The sequence below is a fragment of the Talpa europaea genome (genome assembly GCF_964194135.1).
Source record: "Talpa europaea genome assembly, chromosome: 1".
Lineage (NCBI taxonomy): Eukaryota > Metazoa > Chordata > Mammalia > Eulipotyphla > Talpidae > Talpa > Talpa europaea.
The window spans coordinates 108039196-108063394 of record NC_140073.1 but is presented as its reverse complement, the minus strand read 5'-3'; the positions used below and the strand labels follow the sequence as shown (position 1 = coordinate 108063394).

The window sequence follows — 24199 nt, the reverse complement described above, 5'->3', positions numbered from 1 at the left end:
ACCAAAATTATCTGCCACTACCATCTATCATTATCCATCTCTACATCCACCGCTCCCCTATCACTACACTCAGAGGAATTTATTTTATACTTTGCTTCCTGACCCCTTTTCTGATACGACTGGTTTGAGGTGTCAGAAAAGGCCACTTCTCTCCCAATTACCTTTAATAAATATATTAAGGTGAATAAATAAAACATGTTTTCTCCTTTCATTCTCATATTGCAAGAAATTTTTATAGTTAGTCTCCAATATTCCCGGACCACATCCCACTGACCAATACTAAGTCTAACTTTATAAAGAATAATTCTTTAAAGAACAAACCCATGTGCATCATTCTCTATTAAAGGCTTACAAAATGGCTGCTCAGTTCCATCCCTTTCCCAAAGTAAGGAAGGTGTAAACAGGACACAGAAATACTAGGATGCAAATTGATGATTGAATAAAGAATTAAGTATTATGAGAAAAAAGAAAGAATAATTCTTTAAGTTATTGTTTCCTCTTAATTAATTTTAATTTTTTAAAAGATTTATTTGTGCATACAAGAACTGGGGTACAGGCCAGAGATGCAGGGGGGTGAGAGGATTCACCAGAGACAGAGTGGGAAACAGAATGGGCAGACTGATTGAAATACACTGCTGAGGGGAGCAGTGGGCAAGACAGGAGAGGTCTGCCTCACCATGTGGATTTCTCCCTGGCCAGCTGGGGATAGAACTTGTGCTGCAAAGGCTGTGGATTTCTTCATAGTGTGGTGCTTAACCCCTTGCGCCACCAGTTGTTTTCTGTTTCTAAATTAAGAGGAAACAGGGCCTCCCTGTGGCTCTAGGACTAACCAGATGTGTGAAGTCAGGTGGGGCCTCAGTTTTTCATTTCTGGGTGAAAGGAGAGTGAACTAGATAATCTCTAACATCCATTCCTGCTGTAAATTCTATATAGAAAAATACTGCTTAAAAAAGCACAAAACCAGGAAAATATGAAGATCAGAATATTATTTTATATCGAGTTTTACCGCTAACTTATCAAAAAGTATAATGCTAATTTTAATATTAAGAGGTCAGTGTACAAACCCAAATATGAGTAGAAAAAATAATTCCCAAAGTACTGCCCTTGGGCCTCCCTGGTGGTGAAAGGGGTTAAGACGCAACCCATGAAGCTATCCACAGCCACTGCTGTATGAGTTTCATCCCCGGCCAGGGAGCTGCCCACATGGCGCAGCAGACCTCTTCTACCTTGCCCGCTGCTCCCCTCAGCATTGTATTTCAGTCGATCTGCCTGTTCTATTTCCCACTCTGTCTCTGATGAATCCTCTCACCTCCCACACTTCTGGCCTGTACCCCAGTTCTTGTTGCATAAATAAATAAATCTTTTTTTAAAAAAAAAGTACTGTCCTAAAAGTTTCATTTTTTTTTTTTTATTTTTTTTTTTTGTGGGACCCTCGCCAGCGGCCGGGGAACGAACCGGCGCTGCAGAGGCTGCGGGCAGCCTTGCAGCCCAGTGCTCAACCACTGAGCAACCAAGGGAGGCCCTCATTATTTCTTTGCACAATACCTGATCACTGGATAAATTCCATACTCCATTGATTTTATCATATACATGTTCTTGTGGTAATAACCTTAATTGCTTATTTTGAATTAGTGCACTTCTCAATTTAAAATCACGATACATTTTAGAAGTTTCATATGCTCTATAAAAAAGAACAAACAAAAGGTTAACCCAAACTGAAAATGTGGATTTCTTAGGTTATGGTTATTTACCTACTAAAATATATGCCTGTTAGTATATCACTATGTACATCATTCAAATAATTATTAAATTAAAATGTTTTCATTTCAGTAAGTTTTGATGATTTACAGTCTTCTAAAACTAAAAAATTTGGGATAACATTGGCTTATAACACTATGTAAGTTTCAAGTGTACAGCGCTATAATTCTAATCTGTAAAGACTATATCATGATCACCAACAACAGTATTGCCTGTCCATCACTATACACTTGACTCCTTTATTCATTTCACCCATCTCCCAATCCCCTTTCCTTCTGGTAACCACCAATCTGTTTTCTGCATTTAAGAGTTTGTTTTTATTTCATTTGTTCATTTGCTTTCTTGCTTTATATTCCATGTAAGAATGAAAATATATGGTATTTGTCTTTCTTTGTCTGATTTACTTCACTTAGAATAATATCTGTCTAGGTCCATAAATGTTGTCACAAATGGCCAAATTTTCATCCTTTAAAAATTTTTTTTTAAAGATTTATTTATTTATACATACAAGAGCCAGGGTATAGGCCAGAGGTGTGGAGGGTGAGAGAATTCACCAGAGACAGAGTGGGGAACAGAACAGACAGATCGTGACTGAAGTATACTGCTGAGGGCAGCAGCAGGCGAGACAGGAAAGGTCTGCTGTGCCATGTGGGTTGCTCCCTGGCCCGCCAGGGATCAAACTCGTGCTACAGAGCCTGTGGACAGCTTCACAGGCTGGGTCTTAACCTCCTGTGCCACCAGGGAGGCCCTAAAATTTTTTTTTTAAATAGCTGAGTTTTCCATTTCGTGTGTATATTCATATACATACATATAAAACAACTGGTGATTACAGTCTTTTGTAGACTTTGTTGTTTTAGTGCAGTATTTACACATTTTATCTCAGTAATCTTTTTAGATGTCTAATTCTTTTTTTTCTTAGATGTCTAATTCTTAAGGCAATATATATCACACAGCTCAAACAATTGGAAACATTTCTTCTCTAAGCTGAAAACCAATACTTGCACATATATATGAAATTTTCTTTCTATCAAAATGCTTTATTTCTGTTTTAGTCAAAGGCATGACTATTATTTTGACATAAACAGGAGACAAATTACTTTTCTCACTGCAACCTGAAAACATCATGCTCACACCTACCTCTGTAACAGAAAATCAGAATGAATACCAATTCCAAAGGCATTCTAGGAGATTGTATGTACCTATGTATATAAATTTCCTATAACTTTGTCTTCATTCCATATCTCCTATTGATAAACTATACAAAAGAAAATTCTGATTATTTTTGATTAGTTAATTCTAATTTTATTCCAAAAAATGTAGGCTAATTTACCCATTTAAGAGAACTAGTTTTTTAAAGTCTAAATAGCTTTATATTAAGAAGTCATTTATACAAACTATAATATACATTGTTAATATCTCATTTTCACTCTAATTAACCTTCAATATGAAAATTGTGAAAGAGAAGGAATGGAATATTTGTCTGTAAATACTAATTTCCTTTAAAGCTGTAATAATAATTAACAAATGCAAAAAAAGGAAACTATGTTGTAAATTACTATAAGGGAAACACATAACATTTTCATACTATTTAAGAAAAGCATCTTCCATGCCCCCTTCATACTCCATTTAAAATGTTTCATCTTGGGCCTCCCTGGTAGCACAAAGGTTAAGACCCAGTACTATGAAGCCACTGGGGCATGAGTTCGATCCCTCGCCAGGGAGCTAATGCACATGGTGCAGCAGGCCTCTCCTGTCTTGCCCGCTGCTCCCCTCAGCAGTGTATTTCAGTCAGTCTGCCTGTTCTGCTCCCCACTCTGTCTCTGGTGAATCCTCTCACCCCCTGCACCTCTGGCCTGCACCCCAGTTCTTGTTTGCATAAATAAAAAAATCTTTAAAAAATAAAATAAATGTTTCATTTCATACTGCCTCTCTAAGTAAAATGAAATAAAGAGCTATGGTTTAGTAATAGATGCCCACTAAAGCTGAAAAATTGTATACAATGTTCATAACATTATTCACATTAGCTAAAAAGTATAAATCACCCAAATGTCCATCAACTAATGAATGGATAAACAAGATATGTATCTATATAATGGAATATTATTCAGCTACAAAAAGAAATGAAGTACTGACACATGCTACACCATAGACAAACCCTGAAAAACATAATTTTTTACAAAAATTTATAAAAGCAGACAGACTTAAAAGACCATGAAATGTGTGATGCCACTTATATGAAATGACCAGAATAGTCAAATCCATAGTGACAGAAAGTAAGTCAGTGGTTTCCAGGGTTATGAGGGAGGGAGTGGGAGGAAATAGCAAGGGGAATTTCTTTTTGGCATGATGGAAATATGCTGGTATTGGGCAGAAGTGGCAGTTGTACAAACTTGTGACTATAATAAACAAATCAAACTGTAAAATGATAAACTTAGTTAAGTGAATTATACCTAAAAAAATGAAACCGTCATAGAGATTAAAATAGCCACAAAATTAAAGATCAAATAACTAGGAAACAAAAAAATAAATTTGCAACAGATATGACAGAGGGATCATATTTAAGAAACTTATATAAAAAACTATAGAGCCAAAAAACATGAAAAAATTCAACATTCCTATATAAGAAATTCAAATGAAAATACAATATAAAGGAAAAGACCCCCAAATGTCTTTTGCTAGAAAAACAATCTTTTTAATTAATTAATTGATTGAACTTGGATTGAATGAATTCCTATTTCACTGTTAACTATCCTGGCAGCTAATTTAATAGAATGTTCAGTAGAAGTATGTACTAATCTTCAGTATACTTATGTGTCTTATAAATGCCTTCAAAGCGTTTATTGAATGATAGTGCAATGTGTTTAAATATCCTTAGGTTATCTATAATGGAGTTTGAAGGAAGATAGCATCATACTTCTAAACTTTATTCGTTAGACCTTAATTTCATAGAATTACCTTAAAAATATTAAATAATCCATAAACATCAAGCATTACCATACCTGTGTACTGCAATAACCGAAGTAAAAAGTCTAGGACTTCCAGGAACCAAATTTGTAAATATAAACTCAAAACGAGAACTGTTACATTTTGTTAGTATGTAAAGTGCTTCTGTTTGGCCTCGTAATTTCTGTAAGGACAAATTTTTTTAAAACTTCAGACTTTAAGAGCAAATCCCCATCACAGTAAAAACAGACATCAACCTCATATAACTAATGCTTCTTCACTGCATACATATTTCAATTTTTTGAACTTACAGAGTTAGCAGTCCTTGTTGTAATATTCAATATGCAGTTGTAACCGATAGCTAAAATTGAAAAGCAAAGAATTTAAAGAACATGATATAATAAACTGAGAATAAAGTCTACATATACAAAACTTTTTCAGCTTAAAAAATTAAATATATATAAAACCACAACTTTTTAAATAATTTATAAAACAACTTCAAATTAAAGTTCGATAATTAGAAGAACTGGAAATTCTGCCTCTGAACAAACAAAAACATTCCTAACATGGAAAAAGTAAGTTTTTGCCTCTAAAATCTGTACAGTATTATTTCTTGAAAAATTTTAGCACCATTATATCAAGATAAAAAGTCTGGCTGAATAAATTAAAATAGTTAAAAAAATAAGTGAAGCAAAATTTAACACAATGAAAGGTTGTACTTTTATTATTAGAGTTCAGATCTCTGTTCTTTGGGATTACTTGAAACAGATTATAGGAAGTTCTCAAAATAAGTAGAAAAACAAAACAAAAATCAATTTAAAAGCACTAATTTTATAGATTTCCAAGAGAAACCATGAATAGACTGAAAAACATTTCTTTTGCATTATGATGCAGTCTGTGGCTTGTCTGTGAAGCTTTTTATCAATTTAAATATTCCACATATTTCATGGTATAGCTTTTTTTGACATCAAAAGCACTATGCAAGTTCACATGACAAAAAGTTTTTTTCCTTTAGTGTTATCTATCAAAGATACTTACAAAGATTGACTCTGGGTAATGCCAAAGAGTGCCAGATAATTCTTAAATTTGTTACCAAGAGTCTTCCTAAAAACAAGCAAACAAAAATAGGTTACCTTAAGGACCCATTTTTACAACAGAATGAAGTAGACATGGAACTTCTAATCCAGTATCTGCAGCAAAATTCATAGATGAATTTTATATACTTATTAACTGAAAATATTTATTGCAGGGACTCCGGGCGGCGCAACCGATTGAGTGCAGCGCTGTGAAGCTGTCTGCAACCTCTGCAGCGCCGGTTCAATGTCGGCCAGGGAGATTCCCATATGGTGTGGCAGACCTCTCCTGTCGCACCCACTGCTCCCCTCAGCAGTGTATTTCAGCCATCTGCCTGTTCTGCTCCCCGCTCTATCTCTGGTGAATCCTCTTACTCTCCCGCGCCTCTGGCCTGTACCCTCTTGTATAAAAATAAATCTTTAAAAAAAATATTTATTGCATATATCTATCCTATGTTAGGTATGCAACATACGATTCAGAATCCCAGATGAAAAAAACTGAGGTTACACCACGAACACATCTCTCCAACAAATTATAACCACAGAATTCTTTTGATGTGTAACCTATAGCTGGGTTATATTATTTTCTTCCTGAAAACTTGAATATCAAAAGAAGAGGAACTAGGCTTGTAGTAATACTGAGGTGAGATGGGCCAGGAAGTTCCAAAAATATAGAAAAGGTATTCTTTTCTTTTTTTTTTTTTTAAAGATTTATTTATTTATTATTTATACAAGCACTGGGTACAGTCAGAAGCGCGGGAGGGTGAGAGAATTCACCAGAGCCAGAGTGGGGAGCAGAGCAGGCAGAAGGACCGAAGTACACTGCTGAGGGGAGCAGCGGGCGGCAGGAGAGGTCTGCGCGCCATGTGGGACCCTCCTCTGGTGGCCGGGGAGCAGCCGGGGATCGAACCAGTGCTGCAGAGGCTGCGGCTTCGCAACCCAGTGCTCAACCACTGCGCCACCGGGGAGGCCCAGAAAAGGTATTCTTATGAGAAATTGTGAAAAATATATGATATGTTTGACAAGTAATAAATAATCCAGTATAAGGCTCGTAGATCATAGAGAAGTAAACATTTCATCTATCAGTCAAGGTCCAACAGTGAGCCGATGGCATACTTGAATTCGGATAATTGAAGTTTACTTGCGAAAGGACATATGGATAGGATGTCAGGAATCTAAATGAGTGCAGTAGATCTGCTACAACCCCAGGCCCAGAGGCACAAGGATACGAGGCAGTTCACCAAACCTGGAAGGAGACTTACAGAGGGTGAATGCCTTGAGAGGAAAAAACCAGGGGAATAAACCCCAGCCTCACTCTCCTGTTTCCTTGGATCTCCTGCTATTGCTCTTCTAAGGAAGCTAGAGTACACAAGGGGCCTTTTGATGTAGTCTGTACAAGAATCTTTCCAGGGGACAGGGAAAAGGGTGGAGCAGGATGCTGGCTCTAGAAGCACAAATGGAAGACGGTGACACAAGAAAAAAGATTGTTGGAAGACAAACTTGAAGTTCTTTAGTTTTATACCAAGGAATTCAGATCAGTTAGCAGTTGAGGCAATGAAGTTGAGATAGGGTTTAGAATTGACACTGGTGAGAAATAAACATTTTGAGAAGAGAATAATGTGATTCCAGCAGTTTAGAGAGCAATGTAATCAGTCTGGGTCATCACTTAGTAGCTATGTGATATTGGAAAAGTTAATTAATTTCTCTGTGATTTAGGTATTTTGTTTAAAAAAATAATACAACTGTATGTTTTATTTACTTTTACTTTTATTATTATAAAATAGATTATAACTCATACACACACATAATATATGACGGATGTGGAACAATGACTGGCCAACAGTAAACATTCAAGATGTTAACTGCTATTTAAAAAAATTTTAGTTCTTTAGAAACATATTTTATGATTTATTTTGTTATTGTACATACACTGGTTCATGTTTTCCTTATGCCATTTCACCTAGGTAACATTATATCTCTACTACAGGTCTATGAGCCCAGCACATCTATTGATTTTTTTTTTTTTTAATATTTTCCTATTAGAAGAGCCCAGGAAAAATAGGAAGAGTTTGTCTTATAAAATAGGAAGAGTTTGTCTTATCTGCTTTTCTTCTCTTGGTACATCTACAAGTCTCCTGCATTTTCATGTTGCCTCTTTTCTGCTAAAGGAACCGATCCTATACCTCTTATCCCAGTGTTCCAGGCATGGACTTTTCTCTATTTTCTTCCAAATACCAACACATAAAATTGTCACTGTTTCTCCTAATCTCCCTGTTTTCATTTTCATACAGCTTCAGTATGCAAAGCTAATCTGATCACTTCATGTTAGAGTACTTACAGCCGAAGTGGATATAAAGTGCCCATCTTTTGGAGCATTTATGGTTGTGACATGGGGTTTCCTGGACTTAGCAATGCCTTAATGTAGCAATTTTCAAACTACTGGAATGGAGGGAAAGGAGATGACTACAAGACAATTTCCTTTCCTTTCCCACATTCTTTTCAGCCAGAAATTCTGCACACTCCTGTAAAATTCCATAAAGATTTCTAAGGGGTGAGCATATTTTTATTAATAGTAAGATTTCAGACACTATGATGGTGATTTTTGGCCAGAGAGATGTTTTGCCCTTCTTACTACAAAGTACTAGTATAGGATTCTACAACTGAGGAATACTTGATAATCTGAAAATGTTCTATTATCCACAAACTTGGTTTGGACTGGTGGGGTGACTATCACATACAAGTTCCCACCGATCTATGAGGGCAACCAAAATTTCCTCTGCTTCCTTAAGTAAATTCAATTCAGTTTTGTCAAGAAACAGTTATCTAGAGATTATTATTTAACCCTTAAAGGCACAAACTAAAACATCTTGTTTGTTTCTAGAGTACAGCTGCTGCATGTGGCCTGGACTTTAAAAATTTCCAGTGATGGAGAAATTTGATTAGGAAGGGAGGTACTCTAATGTCTAGAATTGGCTGCTCTTCAGTGACAGTTAGAAAAGTCTCAGAGAATTTTCCAGTATCTGATCCACAGAGACTTCATAATATGGCACTAAACTTGCTCTCCACATGTTCTTCTCTAGGTGTCAATCTTAGGGGACTGTGCATTACTCTTGAATTCTCTTAAAAAGAAGCATGATTCCAGCTAGCACAACTATGGCCTACTTATGTCCACTATCCCATATTATTTTTGTGGGAAGGCAGAGCCAAAGATCATGGGCCATTTACAAGGTCTCCTAGAATTTGAACAGTTATATTAGGTAATGCTGATGTCAGAAACCAGGACTTACTGAAGGATCAAAGTTCTAAGGGGGAACATCTATTTTGTCATACAGATTTAATATCTACCTTTTCTTGAGTTTAAGTCTGAGAAAAGTTTTATGTTGATTTAACTCTCACCTTCTCACAATTACATTTACATATAATGCTGTTTCCTGTCTTATTCTCCAGCTAATATGATTTAACATTTGTAAATTAAACCAGAAATATAAAATACATTATAAAACATACTCACCCCTATCCCCATTATTTCCTTTGGTGTCTTCAATTGAATCTAAACAATCAATAAGGACTTCTCCAGGTCTTGTTTTCATTTGTCTAAAATAAATGTAAAGGCTTTAATTTTATAGCTACAACTATACCTGCCTGTAATCCAATTAGAGAAACACATAGGCATATAAAATAGTCAAAAGTATAAATGATACAGTACCAAATGCTCATGCACTTGAAAATAAGGTTGTCAAAAACTTCAAGAACCCAGAGATGGGGCCTGGCATAGTCAGGGACACATAGAACAAGCCAGAATTGGAACAGGTAGGATTTGGAGAAATAAGAAAGAAGAAACAATGGTTAAAGACCAGTAAAAGGAAATAAGAGAAAGTGAGAAAATTGGCTTGAATGGGGAAGGTCCATATTAAGAGGTAGGGAGATATATACAGTGGATAAGTAAGGAGGAGCCAGATTATGGAGAACCTTATTCTTTGGACAGTGAAGAGCCCTCTAAAGGGTTCTGAGTAAAGGAAAGAAGGTAAGTGATTATGGAAGGTATGGGTTAAAGCAAAGCATCATCAGGAGTTGGTAAATAATCAGATAAAGGAGACAAAGGTAATAAAGAATGAAGAATAGAACCAAAGTAAGAGATTATGTGGTAGGACCATCTAACACATTCTCTGGAGTCAACTCAATTACCTACTGAAAATACAGTATGATCATTATCATTTCCCTGCCTAGACATCTTTCACATCATTCCATTGCTTAAAAGATGAAGTCCAAAAGCCTCAGAAAAACATTTCCCAATCTAAATAATCTATATGTACATCCATCATCTGCCTGCCAGACCCTGCCTTCTAACCAATGAGGTTTATATCTCTAACACTGCTTTAAATGTTTATTTTTCTTTCCATCTTCTCTTCTTTTTGGAACACTATCCTACTGTCTACCCTAACAAGGTCCTGCCTATTCTTCAGGGCTCAAATAGTATTTTTTCTTTGAGGCTGTCCCCAGACAGAATGAACTGTTCTGTTTCTATGATTCCCCATCTTTTCGTTTTTCAGGTTAGTATTTACGACCCATGTTATAATTAGTTGTCTATGAATAAATCTCCTGCATTAGAATGGGGAGAGGATATCATTTGCTATTATTTTTGTATCTCCAACCATCAGCATAGTAACCAGCACATGGTAAACATTTGATAAATATTTTGTAAACTGAAATGTTATAAAATAGATCTCTGGATTAAGAAGCTTCTGAATATAACAGAAAAAGTTAGAATACATGCAATATGTAACTATGGTTTATAATTTTATAAATCCTTTTGCCCCATAACTTCATAAAGGATCTAAGATCATTTTAGTATTAGGTATTACTTACAACTAAGCCTGGAAAATTAACCAAAAATTTATTTTCCATATAAGGAGGTTCTGTTCATAAGGGATCATAAATGGTTAGGAAACTCCATACCATTGTCCCAAGAACCTTAGCTTTACTATTTCCCAACATTAAATAGCCCTAATGGAGATATTTTCCCTTGATTTGGATGCAGGAGGATCCTAGCTATTTTCTCTTTAAAGCATGAAAATTTTCCAAAATTAGGGCTTTTGCTTGAGAGGCTCCAAAAAATGGGGCTCCTTCTCCCTGTTGTTGATTTATATGAGCAGCTAGATGAAGCTTACCCTGGAAATAAAGTCTGTCTGGTTAGGAATTTTGCAGAATGCTTTCTCCCCCATCCCTTATTTTACAGACAGGGAGATTTAGGTTTAGAATGAAGTCATTTGTCTAAAAGCATACAATGTGTGTTGTTATTTCAAAGACAGTTTTAGTAACCCGGTTTCCTCAGACCATGCTTACGTCTGTCCCCTCTATGAAACGGACAGCCCGGGTGGCGTACTGGGAGCCCCAGGCGGGGTTGGTCCCTGTCGTGCTAGGGTTCAGTTTCCTGAGAGGTTCTCCGCAGCAAAAAGGCTTAAGGATCTCACGGGATCAAAACTGCAATCTAGATGCATGCCGGCGGGGACGCGGGCCTCGGGAGGGTCGCAGGGCCTGGGGCAGTCTGGGGTTTAGAGGTGCGAACTACAGGAGAAAACCTCCCGCCACCCTCTCGAGGGCCGCGAACTGCAGGCCGGGACCTGCAGTTGCGCCGCGACCCCGTCAACGGGCTCAGGTCCCAGGGGGATCTCCGCAACTCACTGCGAGGACACGTCGAAGCGGACATCTCGGTCCTCCCAAAGTGCGTCCAGCACCGACATGGTGACTGAGGCCTGCTGTCGGCGCTTTCCGCAATAGTGGACGCCGAGAGGCGTGTCGTCGGCTCCAAGGCAACGGGAACGGTCCCGAAATCTACGGTGGGCGCCGAGACTCAAATTTCTTTGAGCGAGCGCGTGCGCTTTCCTCGCCACTGTGGCGTCACCGAGCGGATCTGAGGCGCGAGGCGGGATTCTGCGGCGCCAAGAAGCGGGGCTGACCCGGCACTGGGGTGTGTGTTTGACCCCTAAGTGACCTTCCTTGCTTTTAAACCGACGTCGTTAAACCCACTCCTCATTTCTCTGCACAGAGAAGACAAGAAATTTAAACGGAACACACCAAATTCTTCACTTCACCCCGCCCGATCTCTTGCAGTCCACACCCCCGACCTTGCTGCCCTCTTTGTTTCTGATTCATGCTCCTCAGGCGTCTGGCGGGGCGCCCCTTTCTTTTCTTTCTTTCTTTTTTTTTTTTTTTTAAGATTTATTATTTATTTATTTATTTATTTGTACATGCACTGGGTACAGTCAGAAGCGCGGGAGGGTGAGAGAATTCACCAGAGCCAGAGCAGGGAGCAGAGCAGGCAGAAGGACCGAAGTACACTGCTGAGGGGAGCAGCGGGCGGCAGGAGAGGTCTGCGCGCCATGCGGGACCCTCCTCTGGTGGCCGGGGAGCAGCCGGGGATCGAACCGGCGCCGCAGAGGCCGCGAGCAGCTTCGCAACCCAGCGCTCAACCGCTGGGGGCGCCCCTTTCTTGATTTGGAACTTTTGTTTCCTCTGTATAGTCCTTTGTCACTTCAGACTCCTCACTAATAACTGAGACAGCCCCGGATCTTTCTGTCCCTCTACTGTATGAGTCTTGAGGACAGGGCCTGATCTATCCAGTTAGCTTTTTTTTTTTTTTTTTTTAAAGATTTATTTATACAAGAGCCGGGGTACAGGCCAGATGTGCGGGAGGGTGAGAGGATTCTCCAGAGACAGGGCGGGGAACAGAACAGGTAGATTGATGAAATACACTGCTGAGGGGAGCAGCGGGTGAGACAGGAGAGATCTGCTGCGCCATGTGGGACGGCCGGGATCGAACCCGCGCTGCAGAGGCTGCGGACAACTTCACAGGGCGGTACTCAACCGCCGGCGCCACCAGGGAGGCACCTATCTACTTAGCTTTAAACAGTGCGGAGCACAGAGCAGGCACTTAATACTTTTTGAGTGAAAATGCCTTCCCGCCCTCAACGCATGATAATTCTTATAATCAGTTGTTCTCAGAGTGTCATCTTGGAACCCTAGGAGTTCCTGAATGAAGTTGAAAGCGGATCTTTTCCCCATTAAAACTTCTAATGTGGATTTAGCCCCAGGAAATGCCTGAATTGCAGCCTGGTGTGATCCTAAGCAGAAAACCCAGGTAAGTTATGCTTGGACGTCTGCTCTACAGAACCAGGAATATAATAAATGTCTTTTGTTTCAAGCTGTTAAATTTGTTTTGCAACAATTTAAAGGTAATTCAAATTTGGAATCAAGAGTGATAAACTTAATATAAGAAACTATTAGACCCAACAAAATTCTGTCAGCAAGCAGGTTGATAAAATTACTCACCTGTAAACACATGTTATCTTTCATGAAAAAGCTAGGATGACTGAGTACAAACCCAAATGCCCAGAGGACAGAACTGAGAAGCATAGTATATTGCTTCTAGACCTTAGAATGTAATGAAAACCCATCATTTGCCTGGATGGATATCAGAATTGTTATGTATCAGTGGCTCATCTTTATTTTCCATTTCCCCCTTTTTGAAATGAAATGTCTCTAATTATTTTTCTGTGCCTGTTCCAACATTATATGGTGGGACATTCCATAAGCCAAGATGTATTTTATAACCATAAGATTTTTTTTTAAAAGTCTAAAATCTAGCATTTCCATAACATAAAATACGGTTCAGTGTAAATGTTTACTCTTTGTTCAATTAGGTGGCAATTGATGCTGACTGAAATACATTTCTATCTTAAAACAAAATTATTGCCCTTAGAGGCAACTTACCATGTCCAACTGCTAGAATATTGATACCAAGCAAGAAATAGTTACATTTGTAATATTTAAGTTAGGTCTATTTCTTACTTTTTATGTGAAGAGAATTATTAAATACTTTTCACAAATTCCTGAGTACTTTGGAAGCTTAAGTACTCCACAAACTTAAAATATAAACGAGCTACCAGAGGGTTTTAATGTGACTATAAGCATTTTTATTTTAAAACACTTAATCTGCATACTGAAATGTTGAATTTATAAAATCCTTTTTTCTTTTGTTGAACAAAGATTTTCTTTCCATAAAGAAGTTGTGGAATCATTTTAAACTTATGCAAAATAAAATGAAACATTATGGCTTATGTACAAGATATTCTATGGGACGTGTTGCTAGACATCACGAAAGATGTATTAAGAAACAATGCTTTCTTTTATTACTGAAAAGGCACATACTGCTCATGCAATTGGATGATACATAAAAATTCTCAACCTGTGACTAACTTTTCAGCAATGAATATATGCTTTTAATAAGAGTGTGCCATGCTTACAAAAATGTTCATTTTCTTAAAATACCACTCTTGAAGTAGATGTATTCTTACTCAGGTAGTTTAAATTGATGTTTAGTGCAAAAGGTTGGCAGAGAAGGTAAATCCCAGCTTTGAAAGGGAAAGTGAAGGCTAAAATGGAGAGGAGAGCAAAGATATGTACTCATCACCTCAAGTCTTCCTGTTAAGATACCTAGTTCTTTATAACAGCTGCAGTTCCAATGTTGTGATCCTAGAATTTATGAAGGAAACAGATCTCTCTTCTTTTCTATGTCAATAGCCCATTGACCTCAGTCTGGTTAAATTAAAAACAAATCAGTTACTTCTGAGTGAATCACTCTTAAATTCCATTCAACACTTCAGTGTTTCTTCCCTAACTTTCAAAAGCCTGAATTCTTTCTGTAAGTGTCCTTATTGTTATTATAAATCCAGCTTACCTTAGAATTCTGTCTCACTGTTTACAAATGGCCAAATATTCTGGACTATTGAACTCCTGATTCCCAGTACATGTTTGTATTTTTCTTTATGTTGTTCTCTGCCTGGATATATCCTCATTCCCAATCAAAGTCTATCAGACTCTGAAGTTATACAGCTATGTTCATATTTGTAATACTAATTCTACCTCCACTAAAAAATCTGCAAGCATTTCTATATTGTCCATCACTGACAAGATAGACATTTCTGGACAGTCATCCTACCAAAATTAAGCCCAGTGATTAATAGCCCTACTATAGTAGCATTGTATTAACACACTGCATGATCATCATCTGAGTTGCTCTACATCATACCGCCTATATATCTTTTATATGAAAAAGAACAACAGAAGTGTCTAATTATTTACATTTCATTATTAATCATTTTAACAAAACTTCCAAAGTAGTACTACAGTACCCAAAGTTATTTTAATAAAGCATGCCATTAATAGTACATAGTAACATATTTAGAAGGTTATCGTTTTGTGTTACAATATAATTTGTACACTCAAGTTGAGCTTCAGTGCTGGATGGGCTAATAAAATTGCAATTCTTCATAGCATTAAACATAAACATTATGAATGGAATGAGTTTAGTCACTATTGTTCTTTCATGCAAATCCAAAACTCAAAAGCAATCTGATGACGTTGGAACTATTTGCAGTACATGAACCATAAATTTTAAAGATGGAAGAGGTTATAGAAAGAAAAAAAAATCTCTTTCTTAGAATTTCTGTTATCTACTGGCTGTAGCATAACTAATAAAGCTTAGAAAATCAATTTTAAGCTATAATATTATCTGTACTAGTGAAAAAGTAAAAAGTATAAAAAATATTTTCCAGAAGTCTATCAGCTTGTACACCTTTAGGATACTCATAATATGAGGTTAAAGGAGAGAATTGCTGAGACATCTGTAGGGAGGCTGAAAGACAAAAGGCAATTTCAACGTAATGGCAGAAGGCCTTTTGAATGGTGTGGACATCTAAATCTGGATTTTAAGTTATCTGTGGAGTTGTGATGTAAACTCCATTCATCTCATGAAACAGCCTTAAAATTACTCCTGGAAAAGATGCTCATACTTAGAGTGGAGAAAAAAGAATTCAAAATTTAAGAGTACCTTTAAATGATGTAGGTGTGAGTCAAGTATTTTGAAATAAATGAAAGTAGAGAATGACTAACCTGCGGAGGTCTTACTTTATGTTTGAGGGGAGAAAGCACTACGAGTATAATGTTGCAAATTCCTTCTGAGTATTTTCTCTCTTTATTTTATTTTTTAAAAAGATTTATTTATTTATGCATACAAGAACTGGGGGACAGGCTAAAGGGGTACAGGTGGGTGAGAAGATTCACCAAAGACAGAGCGGGGAGCAGAACAGGCAGACTGACTGAAGCACACTGCTGAAGGGAGCAGTGGGCAAGACAGAATAGGTCTGCTGCACCATGTAGGTAGCTCCCTGGCTGGCCGGGGACTGAACTCATGCTGCAGAAGCTGCGGATAGCTTCACAGTGCTGTGCTTAACCCCTTGTGCCACCAGGGAGGCCCTTTCTCTCTTTTTAATACCAATTCTGTTTCCACCCCTAAATTCCAATAATGATTGCTGCAAAGACAATACAGATATATATAGAATAAAGAGTGAGTGTAATCCTTCATCTGCTCTCTTTCCTCCAATAGCATTTTTATTTTCTCTTCAAAGGTAATAATTATTAGCTGCTTGGTCTATTTTCTCCAAAACCTCTTCTGTATTCTCCAAAACCTCCTGAATATACTCACATACATATGCACATCTCTAAACTGAGGCAAATGTGTATAAAAATAAAAGGGATTATGTCATATGTAAGGTATATATATGTATATATGTAAATATAAAGTATACCAGGCATAATATTATAAATAAAGGTTAACACTACATGTATATGTCTGTATATATACATGTGTATATACACATATATTGTTCTGCTATGTTGGTATCAAATCAGGGGATACATGATATTAACATGACTTATTACTGATGATGTCAAACTTGCTCACTTTGGTTGACTCCAGGTTTCTCTATAGCAAAGTCACTGTTTTTCTCTTTTCATTCTCTATTCTTTGGAAGTGAGTCACTAAACCCTGCCCAACTTAAGAGGAGGAGAATTAGACTCCATGTGTGGAGCTTATTTGGAATTCTGTGAGAAAGACTTTCCCTGCTCTCCCATTTATTTATTTATTCAGCCACTTATTTACATAAACATGGATGCATGGATATTTAATATATTCTTTGGGTTATTATTCAATGCTATAGTCTTTTATTTTTTTGTTCCAATTCAGATTTTTTTGACTTATGCAGTCATTCACTCCCTGTCTCTCCCTCTCTCAAGATATTACATGGAAGAGGAGCAGGCATAATAACATTCTATTTATGTTTTCAGATGCTTACTCATTTCTTTCACTGAGTTCCTGGTTTTTAATTTTTGCCTTCTGATGAAATGAGAATCAGGTGGATAATGAGTTAGCTAGCTATTAGGCCACAAACTAAGCTCAGCCAAGACTGTGTTAGGGGGCTGGGGATGGTGATGCTCCTCATCACCTTACATCAAACTGCTATTATTGACAATATTAGTCACTTTTTGACCCTTCAACATTGTCCATACAAGATCAAAAGTTGCAGAAATAACTTAACCAAGTCCCCAGAATAAACTGGCACTAGTTTATAAAACATTCCTCTATCAAGGACTGCACTCAAGCAACCAGTGAACTCTATGTTTTTTTTTAAAATAATTTTGTTGGGCCTCTCCGGTGGCGCAGCGGTTGAGCGCTGGGTTGCGAAGCTGCCCGCGGCCTCTGCGGCGCCGGTTCGATCCCCGACTGCTCCCCGGCCACCGGAGGAGGGTCCCACATGGTGCGAAGACCTCTCCTGCCGCCCGCTGCTCCCCTCAGCAGTGTACTTCGGTCCTTCTGCCTGCTCTGCTCCCCGCTCTGGCTCTGGTGAATTCTCTCACCCTCCCGCGCTTCTGACTGTACCCAATGCTTGTATAAACAAAACAAACAAATAAAGAAAGAAAGAAAACATGCCTCTATTAAAATAAAATAAAATAATTTTTTTGTTACTGATTTACCATTGTTTCAATACTACATAAGTTTCTGGATTCAGCTTCCCACCTTTATATATTTATATATCACATTGCACCTCCCGTCATAGTTCATTCTTTTTCTCTTTTTCTCATGCTCCAGTGGACTGTGATGAACCCTCAGAACAACTGAAGATATCAACACTACTGAAAGTTATTAGGCACTTCAAAGGCGGTGTGACCCAACCTGGTGGAGAAAAGCCTTTTCTTCCTCCTCAGGTAGGTTGTTTGTCTTGTGGGAAACAACTAAAGGGGTCTGGTTTGGGCAACCCCAAGCTTCCCTGAAAGGTCCCCTCGAGCTGGGCAGTCGCCATAGCTGAGACAGCAGGCAGATTCACTTTTCTGCTCTTTGCCCCTCTCTCTGTGGCCAGCAATTGAGCCTGTTTGCTATAAATGGTGCCTATATAAATTCTAATATGAAAAAAAACCCTCAAATTTTGAGAATGCAATTTAGAATTTTTGGTAAACAAGGACTAGCTCAACATTTAATGGTTTAGTTCGAAGCAGGCACACCTTTAAAGTTAGAGTGGTGGGTGTTGATTCTTCTACTCTATGTTTAAATATGTTTAAACAAAAATGAGCCCAGGATATCCAGCAAGAAAGAGTAATTGACCTGGTCTGTGTCAACAAAGATAGATTTACTTTTTGATGTTCACACCTAAACCTCTCTTTGTAAAGCTCTTTTCCAGGAAGACTAATCCACTTACCTCTTCTAGGAGAAAATACTCTTGCTATCCCAGTAAAAGTCCTGTCACACTTTTCCTTTCTTTTTTTTATTAAAAATTTTTTTTAAAAGGAAGGTTCTACTTTCAGATAGTGGAAGAAACCTGTATTTGGATCATGGGGCATGTAGAAAATTAAAATTCAGTTCACTTGGTATTGGAGGGATCTCCAGGGCAACCTGGAAACATAGGTGGCCATTCTCTAGAACAACTGAAACTGTGGCAGGACCAGAGTCCATGTGACTGCCAACTGAGCGCTGCCTCCTAAACTTAGCTGTACATACTTTTGAAATTCCTTATGCCTACACTGTACCTGGGGTCAGTGGAATAAGAATCCCTGGGGCACAATCCAGGCATTAGTGATTTTTTGCTTGTTTGTTTCACACAGTCTTCATTCCAAAGTCCAGACAATGTATCCATAGATTCCTTTTTTATTTTTTTTTTAATTTTATATATTTTTTACATAATTTTTCATTTTTGCACAATGTATGCATTTTTATCCTGGTTATATTCCCCATACAATCCCCCCCCCCGCAGTGATTTTTAAGCTCCTCAGTAATTCTACTGTTTTTCCAAGGTTGAGATTTTCTGCAATAAAGAGAAATGCCCTAGGTATTTATGGAATACATTGGCATTTGGAGAAAAATGAAATGGGTTCCAATTACATAGTCACAGTGGCACATGCTTGAAATTATAAGTATTAGATTGTTAATGAACTTCTACTTAGATGATCAACCCTATACTGCAGCACTAATGTTATAAATGGCAGAAATTTATTTATGAGTGTTAATTTTGCTTCAGAATGAGTCCATGGAAGCAATTAATTAAATAAAGAGATAATATGTTTTATTAAGAAAACTTAAAACTCAAATTTGCTCTCTTTATTAATGTTTTAGGGAATAGCTTTTCTTCCTGGAGTTCCTGCTCCAGAAAATTTAAGCAGACTTGTAGGTGTAAAGGCCCTAGTCCTGTTAAAATACAGTTGCTGACAAAGCTAGTAATAGTAACAGCAGCATCATTATCAGTGTTGTTATAAATCAGCTTAATTGTCCCTTTGCTTTAGGATATAGGCAGAAAAATACCTTCCTGATCATTCATTCTTGTTTTTCTTCATTGACCTGGTTTTGCTTCCCTTTCTGGGAAAATGATGGTGAAGCTTTGTTAGTCTGCTTCTACAGTGATATAAAAGAGCTCTTGCAGGAGGCAGCACCTCTTCATACCCTTCTCCTGCATCCTTATCATGTATACTATTGCAGTGCAAGCCAGACCTGTGGTATTTGCATATAATGGGTAGAAGAAATAAGCTGCAGCAGACTTTGGAGCTTGAACGTGATGGCACCACCAACGCACTCACTGTGCTAAGTCTGCACACTAAGAGACCACATCCCACAACATTGCCAGTGAAGCTCAGACCATCGGTTTCCTCAACCACTAATTTTAATCTGCAAGAATATAGGGTAAGCATGGAGAGGTGAGGTATTTAATCAAGATCAAGGGCTCTAAGTCCAGACAAATTTGGATTCTAATAATACTAATTGTTAGTATCTATGCCAAGTACTGTTATAAGTGGTTTAGGCATTAACTGATTTAAATCTTACAACCTCTCTCTAAGGTAGATAATTTTAGCATCCCTTCCTTACAAAGATGACCCAAAGCACAGAGAGACTATGGTACTTGCTCAAGGTCACACAGGTAGTGTTTTAATATTAATTAAATTCCTTAATTAATTAAGGAATTTAGGCTTTCAGTCTGAGAACTTGGCTACCTGATTCTGTGCTTTTATCTATTACTCAACACTTTCACATACCAAGGTTGCAGCCTCCTTTGGGTGTCTTACTGAATCTCACTGAGTCTCATTTTCTCATTATGATAGTACTTATCTTGCAGGATTGGTGGGAAGAAAATGGCTCGTGCAATGCCTGGCACGGCTTTCTCTCTGTCGATGTTATTTTTCACTGCCAGACAGCTTATTCTACCCTATGGGCCAAGATGGAGGACTTGTGTATTTATTTAATGATTAATTAAGATAGGCTAGGAGAACCTTGTACTTAATTTTTCTTGTCTCCTACTTCAGAATATATTAAGTACCAATATTCCATCTAAACAGACTCCACATTCTCACACACCACACTTCTAAAATAGTGATTTCAGAAGATTATTAATTTCAGCCACTTTTGTCCTGAGTGAAAACCACTTTCATTTTATTTATTTATTTTAAATATTTATTTATTTTTTTATGCAAGAACCGGGGTACAGGCCAGATGCCCGGGAGGGTGAGAGGATTCACCAGAGACAGAGCGGGTAACAGAACAGGCAGACTGATGAAATACACTGCTGAGAGGAGCAGTGGGCGAGACAGGAGAGGTCTGCTTACAATGTGGGTTGCACCGAGGCCGGCAGGGATCGAACCGGCACTGCAGAGGCTGCAGACAGCTTCAGAGTGCAGCACTCAACCACCTGCACCTTCATTTCAATTATACTGTACTGTTTAGCTAAGTGATGAACTTCCTCGAGGGAGTTCATGATGCGATATTATAAAGATTTTAAGATTTATATATTGGATTAAAATTTTAAAAAGACAATAAAAAATAAAACAAAAAAGATTTATATATTGGGCATTATATATTCTAGAAGCATGTGTCTGGAAGCAGAAATCCACCCAGTTGAGTCATGGTAGTTGGAATGGAGATGACAGAAGTTGCTTTCCTTTGCTATTAAAAAACTGTTCAAATGTTAGGGTTTCATTTATGTTAAATGTCTAGAACAAGCAAATCTACAGAGACAGAAAGTAAATTAGTGGTTGTTAGGGCCTGGGGAGAGGGAGGGAACTGCTAGTGGGTATGGCGTTTCTTTTACTGGTAACAAAAATATATTCTGGAATTGCATAATGGTGGTGATTGCACAACTCTGAGTATGCTAGAAATCTCTCATTTGTATGCTTCAAGTAGGTGAATTTTATGGTGCATAAAGATCTCAAAATCACTATTATATTACAAAACTATTCGTGTGGACATTTTCACCTTTGTCTCTTGTGCCATCATGAGTCACAAGGACATGTTACCAGTGACTGTTGGCAGTGATGGATGGATAGTAATTCAGAAAGCACAATAAGGTGTAGGATTATTATAACATTTTTCAGGTTGAGTAACTACATTCAAGAGGCTGTTTGGAGTGACTGTATTCTCTGTAGAGATCTTGAAACCCCTTTTCTTTTTCTTTTTCTTTTTCTTTTTAAGATTTATTTAATTATGCATACAAGAACTGAGGTGCAGGCCGGAGGTTCAGGGGATTGGAGGAGTGAAAGGATTTGCCAGTGACAGAGTCGGGAGCAGAACAGGCAGGTTGACTGAAATGCACTGCTGAGGGGAGCAGCGGGTGAGACAGGAGAGGTCTGCTGCGCCAGGTGGTCTGCTACCTGGCCAGGAATCCAGCTTTTGCTGCAGCGGCTGCCTGCTGATAGCTTGATAGAATTGAGGCTTAACCTCTTGTGCCACTAGGGAAGCCCCAAACCTTTTCTAATGCAGGGACCTGATTACCCAGAGCTATTGTGAGAGTGACCAGAGGGGACTGAAGCTCTGGACATAGTGTGATTTGTACAATGCTTGTCACCCAGCACTTACTTGGTGAATTTTTGATTGGATGAGCAAATGAGTGATTGAGACTCCCCATGGATCTTCTGGATTAGAGTAAAATCTCTGAACCCAAATAGTGATTTTAAACTATTTTTATACCTGGAACAATTGCACAATACAGTTAACTTCTAAACTGCACAGGTTTGAACTGTGCAGTTTCATTTATACTCAGATTTTCTTGTAAATAGATGATGTATACTTACTATATTGATAAACACAGTACAGTAAATGTGCTCTCCTTTTCTTATGATTTTCTTAATATTATTTCTCCAGCTTCCTATATTATAAAACTACACAATATAATATATATAACATGCATGATGTGTGTCAATTAGCTGTTTATGTTATCAGCAAGGTTTCAGGTCAACAGCAGGCTATTAGTGGTTATTTTGGGAGGAGTCAAAAGTTATAGGTCAACTGCAGGAGGTAAGGTTGGTGCCCCTAATCTCCATGGTGTTCAAGGATAAACTATTCCAAAGTATAATGTTGATGCAATATTTTTAGAACATTCAAATGTAAAGAATTATGTTAATATTATTACATCTATATTAAGAAAAATGCAATACACAAAAGTAGTATAGTTGCCCACCCCCCATGCTTACCACACGAGCATTATTTTGTCTTTTTATGTATTTTTAACTTATAAATCAGTGATTTGTTTTTTTAAATTTGTGAGTTGTTTACATGTCTATATAACCTCGTGTTACATTTTTATTCCTTCATATGTGCACACACTTCACTCACCTACTATATCTCCATGACCCCTGTTCCCTCTGGTAACCACTATATTTGTCACTAAGTCAAAGACCTATTTTTATTGTGCTTTCCCGTTATAGGGAGGTAACCATAAGGGCAAATGCTGTTAAAATTTTTCCCTTGAACAATAGTGACACCCTGTGGCAACTTCATGCAATAGACTTTATTAAAATGGTGAGTGGATTTCTTTCCTCCTTAAAGCAAGCAGTAATAAACAAGTTAGGCTTTAGATTAAATGACAATTTATCGACTATCTCTGTGCACAGGAGCTATGCTAGTATTTTCATAGATATTATTTGTTTACATTATTTTATTTTTCTCCCAGATGATCAGTTTCAAAATTCTGCATATACCTGTATTGTAGAGCAACTGTGGTGTTTGGTACACCTAAAATTGTAACAAAATGTGAGTGTGTGTGTGTGTGTGTGCACATGATGTGTGTTGCTGGGAAAATGGGTTATGCTCCCACAACACTTGACATTTTTATTTAAGAATATGTTTCTGACAATGCCATTATGATATACTTTGGACTCACTGGCTTCTTTTTCTTTGGAAATTGCCATTTCTGCTTGGTAAGCCATATTTACCTTAGGTTAAAAAAATCATGTTTATTGAGATAACAGTGATTTACAACTCTGTATATATTTTAGGGTGGATAGGCTCATACCTCCAAAAATGTTTATTCCCAAATACTTCCAAAGTCTAAATAACCCTCCATTAAAAAAAAAACAAAACGAACAAACTCAAAACCTCAAAATTAAAGGAATGAAAAGCAAAGGAATAAAAAAGGCAAAAATAGGATCAGATAGCATTGCAGCATTAACCCAGTGGAAGGTGTGTTGGGATATGAATGAGTTTCAAATCCATTACTTCTCCCCATTTGAGTTTAGGCAATTTAGTTAATCCTTGAGTCTCACTTTGTTCATCTGAAAAATGGAGATAATTGTATTTGAGAATTATTGTAAGAATCACCTGGGGGTGATGAATTTTTAGATACCAAAGTATAATCATTGAAAGAAAAAAGTATAAACTGGACTTTATTAGAATTCAATTTTGCTCTGCAAAATAGACCTAAGAGAATGAAAAGACAAGCCACAGAGAAAATATTTGCAAAACGCATGTCAATCTAAAGGACTTGTGTTCAAAATATGCACAGAATCTATTGAGCAAATGTATGTTTCTAAATTAAAAATTATACTGTATTATAAACATATTTTATTTATAGCACATTTACTTTTATTGATTATAAAATAATATACCATCACCATAGAAAATAGAAAAATGAGAGAGATGAAGGAAAAACAATCCAGTTTACTCCATCTCAGCAATAATAATTGCTAACATTTGATGGAATTTTTTCCCTTTTTTCTTAGCATACATATATATACCCATGTAGTATCATTAGTTAAATATTTTAAAGTTATCCTATTTT

The 24199-nt window shown here is 37.4% G+C and overlaps 1 protein-coding gene across 1 annotated transcript in view; it reads right to left on the bottom strand.

Annotated features, from left to right (window-relative positions):
• BBS5 (Bardet-Biedl syndrome 5) overlaps positions 1-11515 on the bottom strand; it is a gene marked incomplete at both ends in the record, with an annotated part of 28908 nt that extends 17393 nt beyond the window's left edge. Inside the window, 6 exons of the mRNA XM_084253478.1 lie at positions 1546-1681; positions 4758-4885; positions 5013-5062; positions 5740-5805; positions 9286-9368; positions 11457-11515. Of these exons, the coding sequence (XP_084109604.1) occupies positions 1546-1681; positions 4758-4885; positions 5013-5062; positions 5740-5805; positions 9286-9368; positions 11457-11515 (522 nt within the window). The remainder of the gene's footprint in view (positions 1-1545; positions 1682-4757; positions 4886-5012; positions 5063-5739; positions 5806-9285; positions 9369-11456) is intronic.
• Positions 11516-24199: the final 12684 nt, after the last annotated feature.